Source organism: Tenrec ecaudatus, chromosome 6, assembly GCF_050624435.1.
Source record: "Tenrec ecaudatus isolate mTenEca1 chromosome 6, mTenEca1.hap1, whole genome shotgun sequence".
Taxonomy (NCBI): domain Eukaryota; kingdom Metazoa; phylum Chordata; class Mammalia; order Afrosoricida; family Tenrecidae; genus Tenrec; species Tenrec ecaudatus.
Genome location: NC_134535.1, coordinates 12,125,386 through 12,148,881, shown reverse-complemented (window position 1 = coordinate 12,148,881; position 23,496 = coordinate 12,125,386). Strand labels below are relative to the sequence as shown.

At 48.0% G+C, this 23,496-nt stretch overlaps 1 protein-coding gene across 4 annotated transcripts in view; it reads left to right on the top strand.

Annotated features, from left to right (window-relative positions):
• Positions 1 to 23,496, top strand: part of TCF20 (transcription factor 20) — a 93,935-nt gene that overhangs the window by 27,202 nt on the left and 43,237 nt on the right. For all 4 annotated transcript variants that reach the window (XM_075553668.1, XM_075553672.1, XM_075553671.1 and 1 more), the window contains exon 2: positions 12,640 to 18,342. In XM_075553668.1, coding sequence (XP_075409783.1) covers positions 12,676 to 18,342 — 5,667 coding nt within the window. In that variant the 5' untranslated portion in view covers positions 12,640 to 12,675. The remainder of the gene's footprint in view (positions 1 to 12,639; positions 18,343 to 23,496) is intronic.

Sequence of the window (23,496 nt, the reverse complement as noted above, 5' to 3'; positions counted from 1 at the left end):
ATAAATCCTACTGATTTTTTCTTTTAAAAGTTGTGTGCGTTAGCACAAGAATATAGTTTCATTGTTTATTTTAAAAAGAATTCAGTAAGTAGAAATTGAACAACTAGTTAATGTTTTGGTATGTACCTATTCCAACATTTTTTCTGTACTCTTACTAATGAGTATATTTTGGAATTTACTAGTACAAAAGAAAAGGTCCTTGCATAGGGTATCAGGAAAAGGCAGTTTCTGACATCATCTGCAAATAAACAAAATGCTAGTTCCCTCTTTGCTCAGTCTGAAAAACACGACAGAGTTCCTAGCATGGAATTGAAGATTCCTCAGCATTTGTTACCAAATGGAGCTTCCAGGTCACCTCTCAAAAACAACACTCCACCCTACCCGCCCTGGTGAAGCCTGCTTCTAGCTGGTCCCCACACATGCTTCAGACCTTCAGGCCTCTGCCCAGGCTGCTGCCCATTCTTGCCACCTGCCCAACCCCAACTCTAATTGTGAAGATGCTGCTGAAATGTCCCTTTTGCCTGAGAATCCCTTGTGACCTCTATCCCCACAGCTCCTGGCAGCATGGAGTAGCAGGAAAAGCAAGCGTGGACTTGAGGGCCACACACAGTCAGGCTCTAAATGGGGTTGGCCGCTCACTGAGGGGAGGCTCTTGTGCAAGTTACTAGGTTTCCCAACTGTTGTCAATACCAACCTCATGTGGGAGAACTGTGCCCCATGCATGCCTCACAGGGTTTGTTTGGTTTTAAATGTTGTTATTGTGATGTGGGACACAAAGTTTAGAGAGCAAACTGGTTTTCCATTCAACAATTCATACACACTTTGCTTTGTGGCATTGATTGCAATCCTCACAATCTAATAATCTAACGCACTTCCTCCTTCCTCCTGGTATTGACCAGTTCCACCCATTCTTTCAGATCTGGTCTGGTGGGTGATTCTGAGCGACACATACTTCCCTGGTGTTACTCACTGGGCTGTCTATGGTTGGGCAGAAAGCTGAGCTGTGGAGGTTAGGGGTTCTCTGCTGTACAGAAGCAGATCACAAGGTCTTTTTTCAGCAGAGCCACAGGTGGGTTCAAACCACCAACCTTTCATTGGCAGTCAAGTAAAACTGTTGCATGAAAAGCAGAGAGAATGGGTAGCATCTGTATGCCCATCACTCAGATCTCACAGATGACACCGAGTACCTCCCTCACTCAGAACTCTTCCCCAACATCTTGCTTCCCACTGCCACTGCTTCGAAGAGTTCCATGTGCGCACACACAGACTACCTTTCTCCTAAAAAGGTCGTATATTACCCCAATACACTTTAATATTTTAGTTGCAATTATGTGTAACCCTTTGAGGCAGTGCCAGCTCATGGCTATTGTAGGGGCAAATCTGTCCTGATTTTTCATCCTTTTCCACATTGCCTTGACTGGTTTTACATATTTTTTGTACATGAACATTAGACTTAGTTTATTAAAGGCTGACACAGGAGTGGCATATTTATCCCATGGGCGAGGGAACATGGAGGAAGAAGCTGAAGTGTTTAGGAGATATGTTAATTGAGCAGGTGTAGAGGGAGAATAACAGGAGTGCCCCGTGTGTCTCTGAGAAAGGAATTATAAACATATGGGCTCTTGAAAAAATCCTGAGATGTGTTGGAAGTGGAAGCATCTATATTAACGTGGATTTTGGGGGGGGAACATATGTGAGGGGCTTCAAACAATTCTTGGGGAGATTTCATTACCTTTCAGCTCCATTTTTCTTCCGAAACCCCCTCATATACACTGTTGCTCCAGAAATAGGTGTGGGTTTAACAGATACAAGGGGTCTTCAAAAAGGTCATAGCAGAATTCCATTATCTTTTAATTCCAGTTTTCTACAATTTTTTGAAGCACCTTTGTACACATTTTATAGCCGGAAGCAGTGACAGTCCAGTTTCTGTGATCAGTCCTACTGCCCAGATTTTGTTTCTAGATGTTCTTCTCTAAAATAATCAGGTGTCCTTGGAGAATTGGCTGGGGGTAGGGAAAATTCACGGTGAGCCCAAAACATCTTGTTCTGCCAGAAACTGGGGGATCCTTAGGTAAGATGGGAATACTTGAGTGGACACGGCATCTAGTTTAGTGAAGTTTCCATTGGCCATATGTGGAACACTGAGCATCTGAGTCATGATGGTGAGTTAACACCCACTGTGTGTAAGCTGGAATGCATGAGTCCATGTTAATGTGAATTAGGGAGTGAGTGAGTGAATGAGTGTAAAGAAAGTTCCAGCTGCTAATCTGTGCAAAAGGAATGGAGGGCAAATACTCTTACTTTGGCAGCCAGGGATGCAAAGACCATGGGTAGAGTTTGACATTGACATCATCTCAGAATTTTTCCATAAAATACTAAGTGGTTTTATGATAACTTTACTCTTGAGAAGCCTGGCAGATAGGGACAGGTGAGTATGGTTAACCTGACTGGGCTGGGAAGAGTCCCCATCAGGCCCCATCTGTCATGATAGACTGAGGGGCAGTGGGGTTGTGGGGTGGAGCACCAGGGTCATGTCTGTGCTGTCGCTGCAAGGAGGTATGGCCTGAGTCTGCTGCTGACAGGCTTTCGGGCTCTCCCAGAGTCAAGGATGTAGAAGTAAAGGGACATTGGAGGAAGGATTCCAGATTGTAGGGTGCTGAGGAAACTGATCGGAGTGCATTCTTGGATGGGGATTCCTCTGGGCCTGAGAGACATTGCCGAGATCCTAGAATGTAACCCGTGGGTTAGATGGTAGAGCAGTGTTCATGCTGGTGTCCTGGCGTGGAGATGTGTGCTGTTCCTGCCTGAGTCTGTGGATCTCCTCTGGAGATGTTCACTGCCAGGCTTAGGGTTGATGGATCTTCACGTCTTCAGCTCGCTTTTCAGAGTCAAGAAAACACTAATGATAAAGGGTGTGTGTGGGTGAGAGTGCAAATGATGTGAAATGTTGGTATTGGTGTGTGAAGCTTTGCATACTTCTGCAGCTCTACTGTACATGTGAAATGTTCCAAGTTACCTTTGGTACTCCACTAAGATTTTGATAAACAAATTATTAGCTTCATAACTAATTTGAGGAGACTTGACGGTTTTATATAGGAGCCCTGATGGTGCAGTGGTTAGGTGTAGGACTGCTAACTGCAAGGTCAACAGTTCGAATCCCCCAGTTATTCCTAAGGAGAAAGATGAGCTTTCTACTCCCATAAAGAGTTATAGTCTTGGAAACCCACAGGGGCAGTTCTACCCTACCCTGTAGGGTCACTGAATTGGCATCAACTCAATGGCAATGAGTTAGATTTTGGATTGATTGACAGCTTTATGATCCCAAGTCGTCTTGTCCAGATACTTGGTGTGTTTCTATGGCTCCTTTGGTTCTGAGCCCTTCGTAAAGCTCCTTTTACAGCATTTGATCCCTTCTACTTCGGGTCACACCTTGGTATCTTTCAAATTTTGTTGCTGTGATAAAATGAAGTGCACTTTTTGCTGAAAAGTGACAACCTTAATTGCTTTCTGTGACCCCTTTGTCTGTAAAGGTTTAGAAATTGTGTCTCCAAACAGCTTTTAAACAAGAAATTAACATCTCAAAAGTCCTTGGGCTCAACAGTTAGGAAAAAGCCCCAGCAGCCCCACTAGCCTGAGTTGCTAGCGCTAGCTCCTCCCTCCCCTGTCTTCCCAAGAAGTAGCTGGCCACCCTGCCCATGCATGTGGCCTTCCAGCAGGGTCTTGGAAAGTCCCTGTGAATATGGTGTGGGACTTGGGCCAGAGTGCACCGACCGCTCTCCCCACCTCCCACCAATTCTTTGGGTTGGGCCCAGAGCAGATTTACAGCTCTAGCTTGCATCAAGGGAACCATCCCCTGAAGTTGATGTTACAGCCTCCTGACTGTTGGAGATTTTGTCTAAAAATAGGCTGCCCACCCACGAGGTGGACTTCACCCATCTTTAGGCATGGCTCTGACCAAGTGGGAGTTAGTGCTCCAGTGTGCAGACTCCTCTCAGGCACCAGGCTGTCTGAGTTGCCCTGGCTCTGAAGGCTTCCTGGAGTTGAAGTTCTTTATAGCAAGTTCCTCCCTCCTCTGCTGGCCCTGCTTTGCTCCTTTTCCTGCCCCTTGGGCAATGAAGTGCTTGGCTGTCAGTAACCACAGGGATACTTCTGAGATGAGGTGGAGAGGTGTGTTTTCAATGAGATCAGTGTACTTTTTAGAGTGATCATTACTACCCAAACACAAATAGAAAATGAGAAGGAGAATTTGCGCCCACAATCCTGCCGCTTTGGCAGACACAAGGTTTTCATCTTCCCATGTACTTCCTTTGATCCTGGACTAAATGACCACCTAATCACCATAGCACAGGTGCTGCCCCTCCTGATCCGGCCCTGCACAGTCAGACTTCCACAGCGCTACCCTGCTTGGCGATGACTTGTATTGGTTGTGTTAACTAGTTCACTGAGTGGGTTTATCATTGTGTGCTTAATCGTTTTCCACAGGTTAGAGAATTAATAGGCTGTTAGCAGTTTTTTCCTGACATAGCATTGAAGACCATGGTACGTTGTTTTTGTTTTGAGATTTCCTTAGTATGCAGAATTACTAGGTCTACAGGTATGAATATTTTTATTACCAAATCACTTTCCCAAGGTGTCATAATGTTTGCTGCTTTTGTTATTATTTGTATTGTAGCTTGACCCTAACATCACCAGGTGAGACAGCATCTGTTTAATTTGGGGGGAGATAGGTTAGTAGCTGTAAACATTGTGTCTTTGTCATCATTTCCTTGTGTGTATTTTAATGGTGGTTGGAGGTGGGTGTTCTTTCTTCCCACAGTGTAGCACAGGCATGGGTCCTTTTGAGAGCAATGGGAGACATTTAACAAACTTCTTAATCTATAGCATTCTGGGAGGTGGATTTCGTTTCCTCTAGGTGACTGGCAGGCAAACAGCCCATCAAATTGTCCCTGTGCTTTCAAGATTCTTCCTGGGCTCCCATACCAGGAAGTAGTAGGTCAGTGTCATCAGCCATCGTCTTCTTCCACAGGCCTACTTGTACTGAGACACCTGTGATGCCTCCAAACTCTGCCCTTGAACATACACAGCCTAGGGTATGAAAGAGGAAGCCCAATCACTAGTCAGATGTTGGGACAAATACTCATGCCTGATGATTTAAGAGACCCTGAATTTGCACACATAAGACGAATGACAGAGATAGTTCCAGGTACAATCTGGTGCAAGCAGTCAACTCAAGTCCTTCAGGTTCCAAGGTTAATAAACATTACTTCTCTAGTGCTCCAGTAACAGACTGTAGCTTTAACAAACAGAATTTTGTTTTCTCAGAGTTGAGACCAGAAGTCCAAATTTCAGGTGCTGATCCCAAGGGAAGCTTTGCTCTCTCTGTCCTTGTCTCTTCGGTTTCTGTGCTGTGGCTCCTTGATGGTCTTCCTGTGTCATTGCATTTCCCCTTGTTTCTCTGATTGAGCTTAAAAAAGACTGGCTTAAAACACACTCTAATAATACTGCCACATTAACATCACAAAGAACCCCATCCCCAAATGGGATAAACACAGATTATAGAGGTAGAGATTTATAATGGTTTTTTTCTTTGTGGTGGTGGGGGGAGGGACACACAACAGTCCAAGACACCTTCTAATGACATGCTTCCCTGTCTTTGAAGAAGTAGTGGTGTCTTCTTGCTGGTTTGAGAAAGGCTTCTGCCCAAAGAACAGACTGGACTGTGGAGTAGGCATTCCACACCCCACTCTAGTTTACTCTGACAGAAAAGCATCCTTAATGTCACTGAGCCTTGCTTTACATAAGGCAGAACCTGGTGAGCCTCCCCAACAGTACATCTGTGCACAGCACCTGGGGTAGGCATAGGTGTGTGGCAGGCATGTACCAGTGTCTACCAGTTGTCATCTGACTTATTTGCTTGACAGGATTTTTCAAACTCATGGGTTTGGGTCTCCTTGTTCAATATGTGCTGGAAGAGAGGGATAGAGACTTTAGAATGAAGAATTTGCGTTAGACTCTCAGTGGCAGCATGTCCTAGAAGAGTGGCTTCTCACAAAGTACATTCTTCATCTGGATCCCATTCCTTGTCCAGAGGCTGAGATGTAATGTAAAGCCACCCAGTGCCTACTATATAGAAATTTGCTTATTAAATGGCAGCGGTTAATACACCCCACCACCTATCTCTCAATTGTCAGGGCTATGGTAGCTTGCATGTTGCCATAATGCCAAAAGCTGTGTCACTGACATTTCAAATACTGCCTGGGTCGTCATTCACGGTGGGCAAGTCCCAGCAAAGCTGACAGACTTGGACAGATCTGGATATCTGCTTTCCCAAGTGAGCCAATAAAAACCATGTGCATTTCCACAGGAGACTGTCTGATAGAGTGCTGGAAGGTGAGTTCCCTAGGTTAGAAGGGGACACACTAACCACCAGTAGGTACTCAAACCTAACAGCGATCATGATGATGCCATAGGAACAGGCTGTTACATTCCATACTATGTAATGTCACCACAAGGCAGAATTTACAACAACTAACAGCAACAATTAGCAGCACATGGCTCAGATGGGAAAAGCAAATGTATTTTGCAAAGTTTATTTTTACTAAGCAGAGAAAGACAACAGAGCTCCACTTTGGGGAAGACTTGTAGAAAAGATGGCCCAGCCTGGTAGGAAGAATCTCAGGGCCTCAGCATCTTTCAGACAGTTGGGGATGTAAGAGGGCTGTGAGGCGTGTGGGGACAGGGACATGGTCTGAATGCAGGTGAAGGAAGCTTCTTCCTGAAGACTGGTGTGGGGAAAAAGCATTTCTGGAAGTGCTGGCTTAATCCAAGAAATATTAGAGTGACAGTGACAAGGATGACGAGACTGAGGGCAAGTACACAATGAAGAAAGGTCGGAGAGATGGGGCTGTGGGGTGGGGGCTGTTCTGAAGGACATCAGGGAGAGGATGGTGTTTCCTTGAGGATGAGAAGTTGGGCCACTTGAGGAAAGAATGTCATCTCCGCTGTTGAAAATAAGTTGGAGACTGCTGAGAATAAATTAGATTTTGCCATCTTGGTTGATAATGACCCAAGCCACAGTGGCATGGCCCAGAGCCCTTGTGTACAGAGGTAACTAAATCTTCTGTCTCCCCATCACCACCTCAAGAAGGCTGGCAGCGTTGGCCCTGAGAGCCCTAGTCCCTGTATGAGGCCTGCAGACCCCAGCCTGCTCCAGCCCCTGCGGGATGGCTATTTTTAAGTTTCAACCCCATCTGAACCTTGGACATTTCTAATGTTTCCTGTGTGTATTGCCTGTCTGCCATTTCTCGGTCTGCTGTGGCGGGGGTTTCAGGCCCCCTGGTGGGCCATGATACGTACATGAGATGGTGGTCTTGCTCCCTGGGTGATAATGGCCTGCTCCGAAGGCTGGGAACCGAGAGGTGTGCTGTCAGCTGGGATTCCAGTAGGAAGCAGATGGTGCACTCGGGCTGGGTGAGGTGAGGAGCTCGTGCGTGTGCCATTCAAGGTGTATGCTAAGGGAGGGCTGCTGACTGCCAGGTAGGAAAAGGGTTTAATAGAGATAGATGTTCGGAGCTGGCACCACAGGGAGAGCAGTGGCTTCTGGCCATCTCCCACTGCAGCACCACAGCAGCCCATCTGCTGTGATCCTGCTTTCCTTCTGCCTCCCCTCTCTCTGGTGCCTCCCTCTGCCAAACACCAACCTGGAACCCTACAGAGGGATCCTCACCCCAGCTTCTGGTCTGCACAGACTTTGGTTAAGGCTGCTCGTAGCACTGAGTGGACTGTAGTGCAGGGTCTTGTGTTACTGAATGGGCAGTGTTCAGAGGGTGAGCAGGGCCTGAGGAAGTCATGAGGGGAACACGAGTTCCCTGGGAAGCACTCACATGGAACTGTCACTGACCTTAGGCCCGAAAGGCCAGAGCAAGCAGTAGTCCTGGGAGCCTAGAGAAATAGCTGGATGGGGAGCCTGTCCAGAGCTCTGTCTCAGCCAACCTTTGTGACCACAGGGTGGGGGCCAGGAGAATAAAGTCCTCCTCCCTCTCTTGCGTCTCTCTTCCCTCCTTTTACTAGACAGACTGGGCCAGAAGCTAGAGGTCAGAGACCTGGAGCCTGTTGACAAACTTAGGTGGCACCCCATCCCCATGGCTTACAGTGATTGAGATGGGCAGAGGAGAGGGGGGGTGGAGGCCAAGAATACCCCACACAGGGCACAGGGCCAGAGGCTTGTGTCTTGTTAGTGTCTTTGGAATTGGAGCTTTTTTTCTCTTTTTTTTGAAGTCAAGGAAGGGGAATAAAAAACAAACAAAACCCCCAAAGCACCCAGTGGTTCGCTAGACCTGGAATAAAAAAGGAAGAAAGTACTTAGATGAGAGGAAGATGCCTTGAGGGTTTGGAGAACTTGGCAGAGAGTAGACTGGGCATGGGAGTGGGACGCTGGTAGATGTGTGAGGGAAACGGGAAAGAAAAGCTAAATGGCGGTGGTTTTCTGTCAGTCCTCTTAGGGAGTGGGGAGGGGCAGAGGGGTGGCCTCCTGTGGGGAAGCAGTGATGGTGAGGTTGGTACATAGACCCCTGGCCATTGAATGTGAAGCCAGTGGGTTCTGGTCCTCACTGATCCACGTCCATGACCTTCTAAAACTTCTCAGAGATGTCCAGATAAGTGAGTGAAGCAGGTCGGAAGCCTCGGTATATTTGTATTAGCTGTGTATTTGAAGAACCCTGTTTGTATTGTGGTTACATGTTGGGCTGCAATCCACAAAGCCAGCTGTTCAAAACCACCAGACACTCTTCAGTAAAAAGACAGGACTTTCTACTCCTGTAAAAAGTTAAGCGTCTTGGAAACCCGCAGGGGCAGTTATACCCTTTCTTACAGGGTCATTATGAGTTGTCATCAACTCGATGGCAGTGTTTTGTACAAAGTGGTGCTGTCAGGCAAGCATTGGACTGCTAAGTGGTGGTTCAAATCTACTAGCCACTCCTCTGGAGAAAGACGAGGCTGTTTGCTCCCATGACAGAGTTTGGTTTATTTTGTGTTGTTTTTTTAATATATAGGAGGAAGCTTCAAAAAGTTTGGAAAATTCCGTTGTCTTTTCATTCCATTTTCCCACAACTTTTTGAAGTCTGTCTCACACCCCCCCCCCTCCCCGCCTCCCCATGTCTTAGTGACTTACTCCTCCTTTAGGTGTCAGGTTTTCCTTAGAGGACATTTATATTCATTCAGAAAGAGTATTCAGGCATTTGTTACTCTTAAACACGTTTTAAAACGGATTACACTGATGCTTTGTCTTTTTTTAATGACAGGATAGTATTAGAATTATCTTTATTATTAGCTGATTGTATAATGCTAAAATTACAACTACTGGGGGGGTTACATTTTTTAATTGCTGGGGTACTTGCTTTTCCTAATTGCATTTTACATGGCACTACTGAAAAAGATCTGACTTGCAGCCACCTCTGGTAATCAGAAACTTTCTATATACTAAGAATATCTAACTTGACTGGTGCCTTGGAAGGAGGTATTTGGCTGTGGGTTTTTTCTTTTCTTCGAGTTCATAAACCAGAACCCCAACAATGGGGAGGGCAGCCACAGATGGAATCTACTAGGAAGGGTTGAGGACAGACTTCAGGAGGAGAGGTGCCTTTGTGGGTACCGCAGACGCATATTCTGGTGCACATTGGGGGCATCAAAAAGTTTGTGGGATAATTCCAGTATATTTAAATTCTGTTTTTTCACCAACTTTTTGAAATCCCCTTGCAGGGCAATGGCTCCATTTAGGAAAAGTATGGAGCACGTAGCAACATTGTTTCCATTCCCAGATCTTCAAAAATTCGATTTTATTTACAGAAGGGTTAATTAAGCAACATGCATTTATTTACAGAGTGCCTCTCAAGGAAGTGCTTCAGTAGCTTAATCTGCCAGATTTGGTCTTTTTGTTCAACCTAACACATCACCCTTTTATCATCTAGACAAGGCCACTGACAGGAAGAGCTAGGGTAGAAACCTGCCACAGACAGGAAATCTGGTGGACAGAGTGCTTGTGACAGTGCTAGAAAGGACAGTGGCTGCAGAGTACAGCAGGAGGAGCCTCGCAGGGACTTGAGTGTGAGGCAGAAAAGGGACTCACACTTCAGAGTATTGTTGGCAGCCTCTGCTTTCACAGCTGACCTCTGACAGGACAAGTGGCACCTGTCAATTAAGTACTGAGGACAGAGCCTCTGGGCAGCTCCTGGAGTGTGGCCTGGGGGTCCCCGTGGTTCTAAGCTGGAAGAGCAGTGTGAACTGGGCACTTGGTTTCCTCCTCTGTGAATTGGGGATGTTGAGCTTCTGTGATGAGAGTGCGGGTGTGTTAAGATGCTTTCCACAGTAGTATGTAATCACGTAGCTTGTATCTGCCGCCCAGCAGATGTTTGAGAACAAAGAACACAGTCTCTTGCCAAGGATGAGAGAGGCTGCCTTTAGATGTGGGGATTATTTCTACTTGGTTGTTTAGAGATGGCTTTAGTAGGTCTTATGACTGTAGTCAAACTTAGCATCAAAGTAGTAGATGGAGCTATTTGTCTAGCTGCTTCAGAAGGAGGTACATTCAGCATTTGGCATGACTACCTTCTACCCTGAGCCGGCTCAGCTCCCTCACATCTTTTCCTGGGGCCTCCTGTGGACCCCAGTTGGGTGTCATTCCTTGGAACTGGCACTGGAAGACATGGGCAGGGGCCACTGCCTCTCCAGCTCTGCTCTTTGTTTCCCTGAAGTTCTCCCAGCCCCGTCCGCCACCCCTGAATGGACAGGTTATAGCTGAGTCCTGTGGGGTCCAATTTCTATACCATTTGTGCTCCTGCCGTTGTAATGACAGGAAGATTACATTAGGGAACACACGCAGGCTGCCCTTCAGGGAGCTTACTTTCTAGCTGGTAGAAAACAAGTAGCACATGTGTTGGAAATACATGCTGTGAGGAAAATAAAGTGGAAGGTGGGGGAAACCCCAAACCATACCCAATGCTGTCACTTCTGTTCCAGCTCATAGTGACCCCATAGGACAATAGAGATGCCCCATAGAGTCTCCAAGGCTCTCATCTGCCACATCGTTCTCCCATAGAGCCACTGGTGAGTTCAGACCACCAACCTTTAGGTTAACAGCTGAGAGCCTGACCACTGTGCCACCAGCACGTCTTAGAGCTTGGAGGAGGAGTTGTAATTTGCAGGTTTAAATAGGATAGCCAGGGAAGACCTTACCAGTCAGGTGACATTGGCCAGACTAAGTGTGGGATGTAGATAAGCATCTCAGCAAAGTCCTGAAGAGCCATGTGAGGTCATCACAGGTGTCAGGCTAGGATCTGAGAGACCTGGGCTGACCACCACAGCGTCTCTGAATTACCTTTCAAGAGCACCCCTAACATACTCATAGGCAACCCCATTTCAGCTCCTTTGAATGTATGCCAAAGCATACGTTTGATATAGCACTATAGAAAAATGTCTCGTAGCTCAGTAACTCGCCTTACCCTATATCATAATTTTTACACAGTTGATCTCCAGAAGTCATCTGAAGCCAGTTTGACTTCCTAGTCATCGCTCCACCTGAGACGAAGACAAGTCGAAGCAGGAGAAATAAAAATCTGCTCTTACTTCATTGTTTTCAGAGGAGAGAGGGTATAATTCAGAGTTGGCTCTGTCACGTAACTTTGGGAAAGGGCCTTCTGTAAATGCCATCTACTGTATTGATTAAAGTTTGGTGAACCTCCTTGTCCGTACTACACTCTAGTTTTTTGTTCCTGGAACTGGGGTGGGTGGTTGAGAGCAGGGCCTTGGACCCAGTTTCCCAGAGGAAGAAGCTGACTCCCAAGTCAGTGTGGTTGACTGATGGGAGTTGACAGTCCTGGGGTTATCATAAGTCACTGGTAATTACAGCAAACTGAGAGTAATGTGCATTTGGATGGCCAGGTCCATGTCTCAAAAAGGGGTTGGGGGGAAGACTAGGCCGTGCTCATTGTTTGGGTCTCAGTTCAAGTTCAACGATAGACTTAACATAAAAGCAAAGAAACCAAAATGTTTTTCTCGCCCCTTATATCCTTGGCAATACCTGGAAGGTATGGTTTTCACTTGTCGTTGGGGGAAAATGCGCAGAGCACATCAGTTTCCCATCCAACAGCTTCCACCCTGGACTTCATGGCTGGGTTGTAGTCCCTCAGGGTAACAGCATTCTTTCTACTTCCTCCCTGGACTTCCTGTTCTAGTTATCCTTCCAGTTGGAATCCTGCTTCCTTGAACTTTGACCTCAGGCATATGCTGCCCTTTCAGTGGCAGGTGTGTTTTGATCATTATTCTCCCAGTAATAACACAGGCCCATATTTTAACCCAGTGGAATTTGGGGGGCCTGTGATCTACAAGGAGATTTTCACCCTCCTGGATTCGTATGTTCCCTGTGTGTTTCTTTGGATTCCTGCCTCACTTTTTAGACCTTTTCTCTGCTTGTTTGCATTTTAAGACATGGATAGGATAAGAAATGAAAGGAGATGAAATTCCAGCATGCAAGCTGCATCTGGCTGCCTGAATGATCTTTCACCCCCTTTTGTAGCCCAGACTCAGTTTTATTTGGGCTGAGGAGCTGCTAATCTAATATTTTTCTTTCTCTTTTCCCGTTTCCAGGAGGCCTGTTGGCCTGCCTCTGTGCTGCTAAACAGTATGCAGTCCTTTCGGGAGCAAAGCAGTTACCACGGAAACCAGCAGAGCTACCCGCAGGAGGTACACAGCTCATCCCGGATAGAAGAGTTCAGCCCTCGTCAGGCCCAGATGTTCCAGAATTTTGGTGGTGGAAGTGGTGGCAGCAGCGGCGGCGGCAGCAGCAGTAGTAGTAGTGGACGACGAGGAGCAGCAGCTGCTGCAGCAGCTATGGCTAGTGAAACCTCTGGCCATCAAGGCTACCAGGGGTTTCGGAAAGAAGCTGGGGATTTCTACTATATGGCAGGCAACAAAGACCCCGTGGCAACAGGAACCCCACAGCCTCAGCGAAGGCCTTCTGGGCCTGTGCAGAGCTATGGGCCTCCCCAGGGAAGCAGCTTTGGCAATCAGTATGGGAGTGAGGGTCATGTGGGCCAGTTCCAAGCACAGCACTCGGCCCTTGGTGGTGTGTCTCATTATCAGCAGGATTACACAGGGCCTTTCTCTCCGGGGAGTGCTCAGTACCAGCAGCAGGCTTCCAGCCAGCAGCAGCAACAGCAGCAAGTACAGCAGTTGAGACAGCAGCTTTACCAATCCCATCAGCCTCTGCCACAAGCCACTGGTCAGCCCTCCTCTGGCTCATCCCACCTACAGCCAATGCAGCGGCCCTCAACGCTGCCTTCCTCTGCAACTGGTTACCAATTAAGAGTGGGTCAGTTTGGCCAGCACTACCAGTCTTCTGCCTCTTCCTCCTCTTCCTCCTCCTTCCCGTCACCACAGCGTTTCAGCCAGTCTGGGCAGGGCTACGATGGCAGTTACAGTGTGAATGCCAGTGCCCAGTATGAGGGCCATAACGTGGGCTCAAACACACAGGCCTATGGAACACAATCCAATTACAGCTATCAGCCTCAGTCTATGAAAAATTTTGAGCAGGCAAAGCTCCCACAAGGGAGTCAGCAGGGACAACAGCCCCAGCAGCAGCAGCAGCAGCAGCCCCAGCAGCACCCCTCTCAGCATGTGATGCAGTATACCAACACTGCCACCAAGATGCCCCTGCAGAGCCAGGTGGGGCAGTATAACCAGCCCGAAGTTCCTGTGCGGTCCCCCATGCAATTCCATCAGAACTTCAGCCCTATTTCTAACCCTTCTCCTGCTGCCTCTGTGGTTCAGTCTCCAAGCTGCAGCTCTACCCCTTCGCCGCTCATGCAAAGTGGGGAGACTCTCCAATGTGGGCAAGGCAGTGTGCCCATAGGCTCCAGAAACAGAATTTTACAGTTAATGCCGCAACTCAGTCCCACCCCTTCAATGATGCCCAGCCCCAACTCCCATGCTGCAGGCTTCAAGGGATTCGGACTAGAAGGTGTGCCAGAAAAGCGACTGACAGATCCCGGGCTGAGCAGTTTGAGCGCCCTGAGTACCCAGGTGGCCAACCTTCCCAATACTGTCCAGCACATGCTGCTCTCAGATGCCCTGACACCTCAGAAGAAAACCTCCAAGAGGCCCTCCTCCTCTTCTAAGAAAGCAGACAGCTGCACCAACTCTGAAGGCTCCTCCCAGCCCGAGGAGCAACTGAAGTCTCCCATGGCCGAGTCGCTGGATGGAGGCTGCTCCAGCAGTTCTGAGGATCAAGGTGAGAGAGTAAGGCAGCTTAGCGGCCAGAGCACCAGCTCTGACACCACCTACAAGGGTGGCGCCTCAGAGAAAGCTGGCTCCTCACCGGCACAAGGCACGCAGAACGAGCCCCCACGACTCAGTACCAGTCCTGCAGCAAGAGAAGAGGCTACCTCACCAGGTGCTAAGGACACGCCACTGTCGTCTGAGGGCAACCCTAAAGTCAATGAGAAGACAGTCGGGGTGATCGTCTCCCGGGAGGCCATGGCAACTCGGGTAGAAAAGACAGGGGGACAGGATAAGGGTTGTCCAGAGGACGATCCCGTGGCTGCTCAAAGGCCGCCCAGCACCAGCGGGGCCAAGGAAACGAGCCATGCCACGCTTTCACAGCCAGAGCCAGCAGGAGGGAGCAAAGGAAACAAGAACAGCGATAACAGTTCCAACCACAACGGAGAGGGAAATGGCCAGAGCAGCCACTCTGCAGTGGGCCCGAGTTTTACAGGCAGAACCGAGCCCAGCAAATCCCCTGGAAGCCTGCGCTACAGTTACAAAGATAGCTTTGGGTCAGCCATGCCACGGAATGTCAGTGGCTTTCCTCAGTATCCCATGGGGCAAGAGAAGGGGGATTTCACTGGCCACGGAGAACGGAAGGGCAGAAACGAGAAGTTTCCTAGCCTCCTGCAAGAGGTGCTGCAGGGGTACCACCACCACCCTGACCGGAGGTATTCTCGAAGTGCCCAAGAGCACCAAGGGATGGCTGGTGGCCTCGAAGGAGCCTCCAGACCCAATGTCTTAGTTAGTCAGACCAATGAATTAGCCAGCAGGGGCCTTCTGAACAAAAGCATCGGGTCCCTGCTAGAGAGCCCGCACTGGGGCCCCTGGGAAAGGAAATCCAGCAGCTCGGCCCCCGAGATGAAGCAGATCAATTTGGCTGACTATCCAATTCCCCGCAAGTTTGAAATAGAGCCCCAGTCATCCGCACATGAGCCTGGGGGCTCTCTCTCTGAAAGAAGATCGGTGATCTGTGACATATCTCCACTGAGGCAGATTGTCAGGGACCCAGGGGCTCATGCCCTGGCACACATGGGTGCCGACACCAGAATAGGGAGGAGTGAGCGTCTCAATCCAAGCCTAAGTCAGTCCGTCATTCTTCCAGGTGGATTGGTGTCCATGGAAACCAAGCTGAAGTCCCAGAGCGGGCAGATCAAAGAGGAAGACTTCGAACAATCCAAATCCCAAGCTAGTTTCAACAACAAGAAATCTGGAGACCACTGCCATCCTACCAGCATTAAGCATGAGTCTTACCGAGGTAATGCCAATCCTGGAGCGGCAACCCATGACCCCATCTCAGATTACGGGCCTCCGCAAGAGAGCAGGCCCACACCAATGCGGCGGGTCCCTGGCAGAGTTGGTGGCCGGGAGGGGATGAGAGGTCGGTCCCATTCTCAGTATCACGACTTTTCCGAAAAATTGAAGATGTCTCCTGGGAGGAGCAGAGGTCCAGCAGGGGACCCTCATCACATGAACCCACATATGACCTTCTCAGAGAGGGCCAACAGGAGCTCCCTGCACGCTCCTTTTTCAACCAACTCAGAAAGTCTGGCCTCGGCTTATCACGCCAATGCTCGGGCTCATGCTTACGGAGACCCAAGTGCAGGCTTGAATTCTCAACTCCATTATAAGAGGCAGATGTACCAACAGCAGCAAGAGGAGTATAAGGACTGGAGCAGCAGTTCTGCCCAAGGGGTCATTGCTGCTGCCCAGCACAGGCAGGAGGGGCCGCGCAAGAGCCCGAGGCAGCAGCAGTTTCTCGACAGAGTCCGGAGCCCTCTGAAAAACGACAAAGATGGTATGATGTATGGCCCACCAATGGGGACTTACCATGATCCCAGTGGTCAGGAAGCCGGGCGCTGCCTCTTGTCCAGTGATGGTCTGCCTAGCAAAGGCATGGAATTGAAGCACGGCTCCCAGAAGTTGCAAGACTCTTGCTGGGATCTTTCTCGGCAGACTTCTCCAGCCAAAAGCAGTGGTCCTCCAGGAATGTCCAATCAAAAAAGGTACGGGCCGCCCCATGAGAGTGATGGGCACGGGCTCCCGGAGTCTGCACAGTCGTCTAAACCTAGTAATGTGATGCTAAGACTGCCAGGTCAAGAGGATCATTCTCCTCAAAACCCCTTAATCATGAGGAGGCGTGTCCGCTCTTTTATCTCTCCCATTCCCAGTAAAAGACAGTCGCAAGATGTGAAAAACAGTAACACTGAAGATAGAGCGCGCCTCCTTCCCTCATCAAAGGAAGGCGCTGAGAAAGCATTCAATTCCTATGCCCATCTTTCTCACAGCCAGGAAATGAAGGGTATTCCGAAGAGAGACTCCTCCAGGGACCTCACCAGTCCAGATCATCGGAATTGCCCTGCTGTCACCCTCACAAGCCCTGCTAAGACCAAAATACTGCCCCCTCGGAAAGGACGGGGATTGAAGTTGGAAGCAATTGTTCAGAAGATCACATCCCCAAATATCAGGCGCAGCGCAGCCTCAAACAGCACTGAGGCCGGGGGAGACACAGTGACTCTGGATGACATCCTGTCTCTGAAATGTGGCCCTCCGGAAGGCATCAGTGCTGCTGTCCAGGAAGCCGAGGTGGAGAAGCGAAAAGGTGAGGCAGTGCCTGACCTAATCAGCCCAACCAGCCAGGAGCTGAGTACCGAAAAGCCGCTTCCAAGGTCCTCCGAAGAATGGCGTGGCAGCGGGGATGACAAAGTGAAGACAGAGACGCATCCTGAAACGGTCACTGCTGGAAAGGAACTCCCCGGTGCCATGGCGTTGTCAACCTCACAGAAGCTCAGCAGTAACCAAGGGCGACCAGATGGGTCCCTGGGTGGGCCAGCACCTTTCATTTTTCCTGACTCAAAGAATGTATCTCCAGCGGGTGTCCTAGCCCCTGAAGTGAACCCCAAGGCTGAAGAGAAAGAGAGCGAGCCGGTGACGATTTCACCCAAACAGGAGGGCTTCCCCCCTAAGGGTTATTTCCCATCAGGAAAGAAGAAGGGGAGACCCATTGGTAGTGTGAATAAGCAGAAGAAGCAACAGCAGCCCCCTCCTCCGCCCCCTCCGCCCCCTCAGTTACCACCAGGCTCTGCTGACGGAGAGCCAAAGCCAAAAAAGCAGAGGCAGAGGAGGGAGAGGAGGAAGCCAGGGGCCCAGCCGCGGAAGCGGAAAACCAAGCAAGCTGTTCCTATCGTCGAGCCCCAAGAGCCTGAGATCAAGCTGAAGTACGCCACCCAGCCACTGGATAAAACCGATGCCAAGAACAAGTCTTTTTTTCCTTATATCCACGTAGTAAACAAGTGTGAACTCGGAGCCGTGTGTACAATCATCAATGCTGAAGAAGAAGAACAGACCAAATTGGTGAGGGGCCGGAAGGGTCAGAGGTCGCTGACCCCTCCACCCAGCAGCACTGAAAGCAAGGCTCTCCCAGCCTCGTCCTTTATGCTGCAGGGGCCTGTGGTGACAGAGTCTTCTGTTATGGGGCACCTGGTGTGCTGTCTGTGTGGCAAATGGGCCAGTTACCGAAACATGGGCGACCTCTTTGGACCCTTTTATCCCCAAGATTATGCAGCCACTCTCCCGAAGAACCCGCCTCCCAAACGAGCCACAGAAATGCAGAGCAAAGTGAAGGTGCGGCACAAAAGTGCTTCCAACGGCTCCAAGACGGACACTGAGGAGGAGGAAGAGCAGCAGCAGCAGAAGGAGCAGAGGAGCCTGCCTGCCCACCCCAGGTTCAAGCGGCGGCACCGCTCGGAAGACTGTGGCGGAGGCCCTCGGTCACTGTCTAGGGCCCTCCCTGGTAAGAAAGCACCCACCGAGGGCAGCGGCGGCGAAAAGACTGCTTTGGACTCAAAACCCGGTGTGCCCACTGCTTCAGAAGGTGGCCCTGAGCTGGAGTTACAAATCCCTGAACTACCTCTTGACAGCAATGAATTTTGGGTCCACGAGGGGTGTATTCTCTGGGCCAATGGAATCTACCTGGTCTGCGGCAGGCTCTATGGCCTGCAAGAAGCGCTGGAAATAGCCAGAGAGATGGTGAGTACCTTACCGTTTGCTCTCATACACCTGAGTTGCTTTGTTTTGGTTCCATTTCTTTCCATTTGTACGTGTTTCAGTTTTATTCTTATTCATACTTGATGTTGTTGGTAGGCACCATCGAGTGAGTTCAAACACATGGTGACCCTCAGCACAAGAGAAGGAAACTGCCTGGTCCTGCACCATCCTCACAATTGTCCCCATGCTTGAGCCCATTGTTGCAGCCACTGTGTCAGTCTATCTCGTTGAGGGCCGCCCTCTTAGTGCCCTCTATGTTACCAAACATGATCTACTACTCCCAGGACTGGTCTCTCCTGACACCATGTCCAAAGCATATAAGCAAAATATCGCCATCCTTGCCTCTAAGGAGCACTCTGGCAGTACTTGTTCCAGGACAGATCGGTGTGTCCTTTTAGCAGTCCATGGTATTTTCAATATTCTTCTCCAGCACCACAAGTCAAATTCTCCTTCAGTCCCCTTTATTCAGGGTCCAACTTTGAGATACATATGAGCCGTGGGAAATGTCATGGCTTGGTAACCTCCTTGCTTGTCAATACTTGTGAGAGGTCTTGTGCAGCAGATTTCCTAATGCAACGCATCTTTGCACACATTGCATGTGATTGCTCCTCCAAGTTGAGAGCTCCTAGTCCCAGAGCTGCATTGAAAATGAAGTGGATGACCTGGAAGAGTTAGTTCGTGTTACAGTTTTTGTCAGTACAGCATGTTCATAGGGGACAGAACCGTGCAAGTGCTATGCGGTTATTGTTAGGGGTCATGGAGTTCATTTCCACGCGTAGTGACCCCTTAGGACAGTAGAAGTTCTCCCGAGGTTGATCTTGACCAAAGCAAATCACTGCTAGGACTTCTGCATAAAGAGCTACAGGGTGGGTTTAAACTGCCCACCTTTGGGTTACTGCTAAACACGCAACCATTTGTGCCACCATGGTTTCTGCCAGTGTTGTAAATCTGTTATTTATTTATTTTCATTTTTAAATATCCACTGACTGTATTATAGCATTTAACCCTTCTCTCCACGCAAAACACACACATTCAGCTTTTCAGCCTCACAAATTATCCTGTGTTCAATTTAGTAAAACTGTGATTATTTTTCGATTCTTCTAAAATTATTTCATGTTCTCTCTTTATTTTCTTGAACCACATCTTTCTAATTCAGACTTTCCAATCAGGGTATTTTGTCCCTTAAATGTGTCTTGGAGCAGTTGCCTTAGGGCAGTGGTTTTCAGTCTTCCTAATGCCTTGACCTTTAATACAGTTCCTCATGTTGTGATGACTCCCTCCCCAATACATAAAATTATTTGCCTTGCAACTTCATAACTCATTTTGCTACTGTTATGAATTGGGGGACCCCAAAAGGGGTCTTGACCCCACAGGTTGAGAACCGCTGCCTAGGGCATAACTTCATCATAGTTCAATTCCCTTCTCTCTTGATCCCTCACATAATAGAATACATTGTCCTCTAGTGGCTTCCTTCAAAAAAGGGTCGCTGGATGGTCTATTCATCGAGATCTCATTTATCTAAGCACGACTTTGTCCTGCTCTCATTTTTTCTTGTGGGGTGGCTGGGGATTAGCATGCTAGATCTGACATAACTCTCCCTCCATATCTTAAAGTCCTTGCTCTGGACTTGTCTTGCAGCTCCAGGTTTAGTTGAGCAGACCAGAGCCATTCTGATTTTTCAGTCCTTTGTATGTGATCTGTTTTAACTTCTGGAAGTTTGAAGATACTCTCTGGAGTCCAGAAATGTCACAGCGTTAGTCCTGGGGCTAGTCCTTGATTTAGGGTTTCTCTTCATTCATTGTACTGGGCTCACCCTGTGGAGAGATCTTTCTGCCTGAAAACACATAAGCTTTCAATTCAGGAATTTTGTCACGTATTGTTTCGTGGGTCATTTCCTCTTTTCTGTGTTCTCTCTGGAATTTCTGTTAGTTAGCACTTATTCCTCCTGACTAGATCTCTCTTGGCTTTTTCTTTCATTTATATTTCATCTCTGCCCCCTGCTTTCTTCAACATGACCATACTCCCTTTAATTTACTTCTTTGTCTTCAAAATTTTTTCTTCTTCAAATATTACCTATTTTTAAAAAAAAAGTTACGGCTGCAATTGTTTCTCTTACTATTAGAGCACATTAAATGTATTAAATCTTTCTTTTAATTTTTCTGTCTTTTCCTATTTTCTTTGTCTTGTCAGAGGCTCCTGAAATGCAGGTTACTCTCAGTTGTTCATGTATGTATGTCAGAGAGAGAGATGCTAAAGTAGGCCTTGGCTTACAGTCTTGGTGACCCTCTGTGTAGACAGTAATAGGACACCCAATCACCATCTGTAGGTCTTGTCTCTGAGTTCAATTTTTCCCTGAGGAAAATGTTGACAGCTCCTGACTAGGGAATATAAACTTGGTTGCCAGTTATCTTAGAAGCCAATAGGGGAAAGAGATGGAGTTGTAGGTGTAGGGATATGGTCTCATCACCTTTGCTCACCTGTTTTCCATATAACCCCACGCCACTCGGGGAGGGGGGCGGACATCCACTTGATTGAATTGGTTTGAGTTGTGTAAGGGTCTAACTCTAGCTATAAGCGTTGAGCTGATGCTCTGCTATCCAGTCCATCACTTCCTGCTTTCTGGGAAATCTGTGCCTCCTAACCTCTGTGGCACCAAGTGGTCAGCTTTAAGCCATCCTCTCCTGCACGCATGTACGTCTTGATTTCCTATCCATCTGTTCAATTGCTTACCCATCACTGTTCAATTTCCAACTTCCAGAATTTGGACACCTCCTGTGTCCTCTCTCAATCCTTCATGGCCTGTAGAATCTATCTTCCAGTCCTTGATTTTTGTGGGACAGGAACAGATATGTATGTAAATGGACATTAAGCCTACCATATTTAATCTGATGATAGATTTTGTATTCATATGTACTGACAAATTCTGAAAATGCCTTTCAATCATAGGCAGAATTATAAGGATTCAGTTAGCCAAGGGCCTTGCAGCCCTGGTCATATTACACTACCCGTACCAAAGCCCTGTATTTGATTGTTGTGTTAACCCCGGAATTTCTAACTGTTTAACTGAAAAGAAGCACTTATAAAATGTAGACGTAGTAAACCTTCAACGTGAAATGCACATATGAGGTGGCTCCAAGAAGTTGATGAAAAAGTGGAATTGAAAGATGATGCAAATTTTCACAAAACTTTTTGAAGCCTCTCTGTGTATATAGAAATTAGAACATTCTGACTCCATCTCACAAGGAACTTATTCCCTTGTAAAGCCCTCACCCTCTCTCTCACACACACATCCCACCACCTCCATCTCATTTCTTCCACCTTTCCTCCCTCCAAGGAGCCCTGGCATAATGGGTTAACTGTGACTGTTAACTGAAAAGCCCCTCTGTAGCGGGGAGCTGAGGCTGGCTGTTCCCCTGACAGCTGGGCAGCCTCAGAAACCCTAGGAAGCCGGTCTACACTATCCCTGTGGATTTGATTGTTGGGCTTGGTGGTTGAGGGTGTTGTTTTTGAATTTTTTTCTCCGTCATCACTACCTCCCAAGTTTGAAACTGAAATTTTACTTCCTTTAAGTTCAGACTTAGTGGTGTTTTAAAATGCAAAGGTCTTAAGGAGACATGACGTTTAAGATGCTAGAGGACAGCATTCTTGAGACACTACAAATCTGAGCATAGTGTTGCGCCATTATCAAAGGGGCCCTGAGGGGCAGTGGTTGAGTGCTCAGCTGCAAGCTGTCAGGATCTGAGGTTGAATGCACCAGCTGCTCTTTGGGATGAAGATGAGGCCGCCTGCTTCCTCCTGACGGCCTGGGAAACCCTTGGGTGATTCATTTCTGTACTACAGAGTTGCTGTGAGTCAGAATCAACTCACAACAGTGGAGTCTTTGGGATTTGGGGTCCATTATCATCTTGGCCATGTTTGTCAGCTTTCCTCCGTACGTTGCAGTATTTAGTTGGTTTATTTGTTGCTTGTGTGTGTGTGTGTGTGTGTGTGTGTGTGTGTGTGTGAGTGTGACCATCTGCCAATGTTTTCTTCTTTTTAACAAACTATTAACATTTCTCAGTGCAGTCTACTCTTGTGTATTCTTTAGCAGCATTGGGAACCTATAGCCAGCTGTCCCTAGAGTCTGTCTCCGCCAGGTCTAGGTAAGGAAGGTGAAAGGGGCAGGATAATGCTGTCACCACCCCACATCCCAGTCAACCCCAGCCCAGAAGGCTGGTGAGCAGCAGGCCTGGCCTTCCCTTTAAAATGCCTAATCAGGAATCTGTCTTCAGAAAGCGCTGGTTTCGTCTACTGCTTGTCAGATTTGATCCCCAAATAAAATCTGGAATGTTATAATTAGAATACAGACGCTGGATATTATAAATCAATTTCTTTCTTAAACCTACCCCTACGCTACCAGTTTTCAGTGGCTGAGTGGCTAAGATAGCAAGGTGTGCTTTAAGTAAGAAACACTTAAAGTATCTTTTAAAAATATATCTGAGTTGCAATCTTACATGTTTCGGGTGTGCTTCAACTTCCCTATTGGCTCAAGGGTAAGAAGTTGGAATGCTTTCTTGTAAGGCCAACGTCCAGGTACTTTTGACTCCAAACTGCTGTTTCTCTACAGTTGCTGTGATTGGGTTCTGTTCCGTAGATCCCAGCTGCTGCCTGGGGTACTCTGGGCTGCCATCTTGGGAGTAGCTGGCCCCTGGGCTTTCTCCCACAGAGCTGCTGGCTGCCGACCCATCAGCAAGCTGTCTCCCTTCCCTAGTGCTGCTGTAACAAATACCACAAGAGGGTGGCTGTAACAAAGACATTTTCTCTCACAATTTAGGAGACTAGAAGTCCAAACTTAGGGTACCAGCTCCTGGAGGAAGGCCCTTGTTGAACTTCATGTGACTTGCTTTGCCTGTTTCATCTCTTACCTTGTAGAAGAGCTTAAAATAAGGCATACCCCAAACAGTTGCTGTCTCATTAATCTTACAAAGTGCCCATTCCCCAATGGGGTTGTAACCATAGGTATGAACCAAAACCAAACCCACCGCCCTGAGTTGATTCTGATTTATAAAGACCCCATTAAACAAAAACAAACCAAACTCCTGCCATCAAGTCAATGCCAACTCATAGTGACCTACATGGCACAGTAGAAACTGCCCC